A 6,259-nucleotide genomic window follows, 5' to 3' on the forward strand; every position below is an offset into this window, starting at 1 on the left:
ATTGAAGGCTATTTTTGTTTTTAAAACTTTGAGGGTACATTTACACTAAATATTTTCAGGCAAATCGAAAGTTAAAAGAGGGATTGTACAAATGCAATGAGTGAATGGTCCTAGATCCTAAGATTCAAGAGAGATACATAGAAAGCCCTTTAATTTCAATGAGTGTATTGGTACCTTTGGCTCGTCTATGACTATAAGAAAAAGATTAAATTATCCACCAAGTAAGAGATGTCAAAGCTTTCAAATTATATTAGTGATTGCAATAGTCGTGTTCAAGATTCAAAATCATTTGCTACAACTTACTTGCTTTTAGCCTTTTTTGCAACCTATTGATCGCAACAATTTGGTAACCAGTGCCCTAATTTGCAAAAAATTGCAATTTTGAGATAGAGCTAGACATGCAGTGCTTTGGGTTGTGAACAGAATTGGAGCGTTTTTTAGTGTATACACACCCAGAAGAGGAACCATTTAGGGGAAAACGGTTGAACTATATGGTTTATATTCACTAGAACCTTAGGATGAGGCGTAATCAATTACTAAACAAACCACTGAATCAAGAAACATAGTTTTGGGTTACTTTGATCCAACATCAAAACAAGTTGGGGAGATTCATGCGTTGGCATTTAAGAATGAAGATGTTTCTTTGGCGGACTTGGACCCACCTCCACAAAGAGAGATATCACAACCTTTAGGGCAAGGGGAATCAAGCCGAAATCACCCTATAGATTGAAAGGCTACTCATTCTGAGGATGAGGATGATGAGGAAGATAAATCTAATGATAGGCATTAGCATTAGTAGTTGTAGCATTGTAGTACTATGTTTGGACTCTAGAGGCCATTTAGAGCTTGCTTCTTGACGTATTTTGGTTCAAAGATGTATTGCATTAAACGTTATTTTGATTATATGCACTCTTGTTATAAAAATGAGAACTTTTACATATTCATGTATAAATGGCTTGGATTCATATGGATACACATCAAAATATATATTTTATTCAAAATTTAAACATTTTTGTTTTTTGTTTTTGGTCAACTAGATTTTTTTGTCTATTTTTTTTTTAGAGCAGAATATATGTCTTTCAAGCTACAAACTAACGAAGAAAATGATAGCTAAAAAACAAATTTACAGCAAGACAAATTTGGACAGCTAATATATATATATATATATATATATATATATATATATATATATATAAGTTCAAGTACATATTCTCAACTTAAGATAAGTTGTTACAACACTTCAAGCTCTCCTAAAAATCCTAGAAATGGAAAAGCAGGGCAAATGCTAACTCCACCAAGGATCTTCCACAATCTAGCATTAACACTAACAAGCCTCCCTGGCTGCAAGCAAGATGTCTCCTCTCCCCTCTTCTTCTCCAACAAATACAACCTTAGGATTTATTACCAAACCTTAACTACCTGACTCCTTCTGGACTTCAAGAATGCTCAAGAAACCTTAGCACCTCAAGAGAGGAGTGATAAAGTACAATGAAGAAACTCCAAAATAAAGAAAGAAAGAGACTAAAAGATGGTACTTATCACATCTCTAAACACAAGATGATGATGATACAAATAAAATGACTCTCTCTTTCATATATATATATATATATATAAGGGGTAAGGAAGGCCAAAAATACAAAAGTCAGCATAAACCCTTACAAACAAGTGGGTCTACAAATCTGAAGTGCTCCTCTTATAAGTAACACACGTCAAGCTTCAAGGTGGTAACAATCAACAACCTAGATTCCAAGATAAGGGCACACCTCATCCGAGGCCCAATGCTCTTCCTCTAAGGGCTCCAATGCTCCCATATCTCTCGTAGTCAATGTGTCATCTCGTGCCATCTCCATGTCCACTCCAACCCAAGCTAGCATGAGTACAAGCCTCCATGTCAGCAATCCAAATAACTCCATACTATCTAGGGCATCACTCATTTCTCCAAAATGTCAAATGCTTCTCTTCCAATGTAGGTCATTCTCCAAGGAAGCAACATCTCCATGCAGTCAACATGTCAAAATCATGAAGTTGTATGAAGATCTCCAATGCTCTAAAGAAGAGTGTCATGCAAGAATCCATATGAGATCTAGCAACCAATGAATAAACCATCTCTAATGTACAAGGTCATCATAGATAAACCAAGAGCTAACCATATACCATGCACCTCATAGCTCATGAAGCACCCCAAAGATGGTGTAAACACTTTTGGAGTAACCCAAAAGCTAATAGAGAATAGTCCAAGAATGTTTTCTGTGATTTCCAATCACTTTGCTTTATACACTTTTGCTATCATACACAATGTTATGAGCCCTCCCAATCAATGTAGTGTTGAGAGATACTCAAATCCTTGAGGTCCACAAACTCCTAGGTTAATGCAATCAATCTTGGATTCTTCCACCAAGAAGGTTTTAACTACTCCCGAAAATAGATTGTCACCTGTTTGATGAAGGCTATCATATTTAGGTTTGAGGTTATTGTTTAAAGATATATTTAAAAATTTAAACATTTTTACAAAAATATTGCCTATCAATTTTATAATGGACATATTTTAAAAAATAAATCTTGTTACCCAAGTTTGTTTCTACACAATGAGTATGGCATCCTTAAATTTTATCCTTAAGCCAACCATCGCTGAAATGGTGCAAGTGGAGCCAACCACCGCTGCAATGGTGGAAGTGGATGGGAGGAAAGCTCAGTGTACTGGCAGTTGCAGCATACCATGAGGTCAGTTATTGAATATTGGCAATTCTATTCGGATAGCTGTTCCAGCTAGCTACAGGGCGTGTGTTAAGAGATGTAAATAAATGGCATGCAAAGTTTGTATTGTGTGAATAAGCTGACTCGTAGACTGCTGCCCTCACAGTCTCTCCAACTTTTCATGAATCACCTTTTGTATCTGCTGTGTTTGTGTTCGTGTGGTGCGCAGTTCTCGTGATGTCTCCTCCAACGAAAGCATAGCGCTGTTTATTAATCTCAATCCAGCTGCATCCCGGCATCTTATTCACTGTTTTATATTTCATCACTTGGCGCACCTTCTCTACATGTTCCCACCTACCAGCCGCGGCATAAATATTTGATAGCAGTACAAAATGTGCAGGATTTTTAGAATCTGAATGAAAGAGGTGATGTGCCAAATGCTGTGCCAACTCTACCTTGCCATGGACTCTGCATGCCCCAAGCAAGGATGCCCACACAGTAGCGTTGGGTTTTAGTGGCATTTTGTTGATGAAGGCATATGCCTCGTCCAGGTGTCCAGCACGACCAAGAAGGTCTACCATTGAGCAATAGTGTTCCATTGCAGGTATTATGTGATAATCCTGTCTCATGCCCTCAAAGTATTTCCAGCCAACATCTACTAGGCCTGCATGGCTGCATGCACCCAGAACGCCAACGAAGGTCACACTATCTGGGCTTGTACCAGAGCGTTCCATTTGATCAAACAGTTGGAGGGCTTCCTTCGCAAACCCGTGCATTGCATATCCCCAAATCACTGCATTCCAGGAAATGGCATCCCACATGGGCATTCTATCAAACACTTTGCGTGCATCTTCAAGGCTTCCACATTTGGAATACATGTCTACCAGAGCACTTCCTACAAAGACATCACACTGAAATCCTCTTCGTATTGTGCGCTGATGGATTTCTTTCCCAATCTCCAAGGTAGCCAAGTTGGCACAGGCTGGAAGAAGTCCTGCCATGGTGCCAGCGTTTGGCTTCGTATCTGTCAGTTGCATTTGTTGAAAGAGTTTCAGGGCTTCATAACAATATCCATTCTGTGTATATCCTGCAATCATATGATTCCAGGAGATAACATCAGGGTTTGGCATCTCTCGAAACAGATCCAGAGCTTCATCAACACGCCCATTTTGCGCATACCCTGCAATCATTGAATTCCACGACGCTACAGTCTTTTCGGGCATGTTATGGAAGACTTCCATGGCGTCATCGACGTACCCATTCTGTGCATATCCCGCAATAATCAAATTCCAAGCAACCACATCTCGCTGAGGCATTTGTCGAAAGAGCATCAAGGCCTCATCGAAGTATCCATTCTGCATATATCCTGCAACCATGGAAGTCCACGAAACCACATTTCGCGATGGCATTTCCCTGAAAAACACGAGGGCTTCATTTATATTTCCTTGCCTTGCATATCCTGCAATCATTGCATTCCATGAAACCGCATTTCGTTCTGGCATTTTACGAAATAGCTCCAGGGCCTCCTCAAGGCATCCATTCTGTGCATATCCCGCGACCATTGCAGTCCATGAAACAACATTGTGGGCAGGCATTTTGTCAAACAGTTTGCGTGCATCCTTAAGGTTTCCACACTTGATATACATGTCTACCATAGAACTTCCTACAAATACATTACAAAGAAACCCACTTCTGATTATGTGGGCATGAACTTCCTTGCCATGTTTCAGAACTGCAGAGCTGGCACAAGCAGACAGCAAACTAACGCAGGTGAAGTGATCGGGTTGGAAGCCTGTTGTTTGTTGCATTTGATTAAAGAGTGTTAATGCCTCCTCAGCCTGGCCATTCTTCGTATAAGCTGAAATTAAAGCAGTCCATGAAAGCAGGCTTTTACTTCTGTTGGGCGTTTCATCTGCGAGTGCTCTGCGAGCATCCATCAGGCTTCCGCACTTGGCATACATGACAACCAGCACGTTTTCTAAATCAAAGTTTCTCGCCGATCCTGTTTGAATGATGTGGGCATGTAACAGTTTACCATATGGAAGCGCTTTCTTGGTTTGGCAGTCCTGTAAAAGAGAAACATATTTAGACGACTCTGTGTAAGCCTCCCGGAAATTGAAACTGGGGTCAAGTATATCATGGGTAGAGGCTTTCAACTGTCCACTATCGTATAATCTTAGTGATGCCCTGGCTGCCATAAAATCTCCTGCGCGCTGCACCATGGTGGCTGCTGGTGGCCTCAAGCTTGAATAAGGATGGAAGTGTGAGAAAGAGGGCCGCATTGTGCATATTGGTTGTAGTAGTGGAATTAAGAAATGGCAAACAGCGAAGCCTTAGCACAACAAATCCAAATCCCATGCTTCTCAACTCAATTTTGGTGGAGATCTTGGTTGATTGTTCGCGCTTACGTTTAACAGAGGTCCTCCCACTCTCCATGATTTGAGAAACTCCCTGAAATCGATCTCATGTTTTGCACAGCCTCAGAAACACAGTCGTCATCCAAATTATGCAATCTCAAATTTTCCATTTGAAAAAAATTGCTGATCTCAATACCGTGAAAATTCTCCAGTTTCTCTCTGAAAAAAAAAATTCTCCAGTTTAGCATCCCGTGAAGTGAAAGGATTCAGTTAGTCAAGCCTACTTTGGTTAACTAATTGAAAGAAAGTCAAGTCAAGTCTACTTTCCTATGAGTTTGCCTTTGACTTAGGAGCTCCCCTGTGATGATGTTTATATATATAAATATTTTTTAAAATTTTAATTTGTTAATAAATTTAAAGTTTTATTGCAATTTTCTTTAGATATATGTCATATTTAAATAGTTGTGGTTACATTAGTGTTAGGCAAGTCAAGGTCTAATTAAATTAATTACTAGGGTGGACATGTTAGTATTTATAGTTAACCAAGGTTATATTAAATGTATTACTATGATGTTGAATCTATCAGGGTTTTACTCAATAAACTTTTGACATATCACGTGTGTTTATGCCATACTAAACAATACCTTTAATTCGACTACATATTGGAAAATACTTCTAAAAATCACATTATTTAACCCCTACCAATATGAACCCATTACATTTTCCTAATTTAAAAACCCCTACATTCACTAGATATTGTAGGTATCCAAATTTTCATTAATATTTTTTATACCCCTTTATATTTTTCATTAACTTTTTGCTCCATTTTTTATACGTGCCAATATAAAAACCCTTTACCCCCTAATATATGCTCAATATATATTATCTCATTTTTTCCTCATTATATATTCCCCAATATGAACCCACGTGGTATGCTATTGCTCCCAAAGTGAAGCCCCCGTGGTTGAATCATATGATAACATCAGTTAAATTATTGAATAAAAAAGGGAATACAAATTTGTTTGATTGTAATGGCTACAATAATTGGTGAACCACTGGTAGAATCTAGCATCTTTGCCTTAGTCCATTCAACAGATATAGTCTTATTAATGATGCAAGGAAAATATTGAATAGACACTGTGGGTACTACTTTGAGTTACCTGCCCATTTACAAATATGTCCTTCATTGTCTCCTTAGCTAGGTCTTG

At 38.7% G+C, this 6,259-nt stretch overlaps 1 protein-coding gene across 1 annotated transcript; it reads right to left on the minus strand.

Annotated features, from left to right (window-relative positions):
• Nucleotides 1–2,873: 2,873 nt before the first annotated feature.
• On the minus strand, nucleotides 2,874–4,976 carry LOC149239212 (pentatricopeptide repeat-containing protein At4g14050, mitochondrial-like). The gene has a single exon (XM_089369796.1). The coding sequence runs from the start codon at nucleotides 4,974–4,976 to the stop codon at nucleotides 2,874–2,876; it is 2,103 nt and encodes a 700-aa protein (XP_089225922.1).
• Between the last annotated feature and the right edge of the window lie 1,283 nt (nucleotides 4,977–6,259).

Source organism: Pinus tabuliformis, chromosome 8 (assembly GCF_031772625.1).
Source record: "Pinus tabuliformis cultivar Carrire ecotype Pingquan chromosome 8, CPIR1, whole genome shotgun sequence".
In the NCBI taxonomy this organism is placed as follows: Eukaryota; Viridiplantae; Streptophyta; class Pinopsida; order Pinales; family Pinaceae; genus Pinus; species Pinus tabuliformis.

Coding starts and splice junctions, on each gene's coding strand:
- LOC149239212 (XM_089369796.1), bottom strand. CDS start 4,976: ATGCGGCCCTCTTTCTCACACTTCCATCCTTATTCAAGCTTGAGGCCA.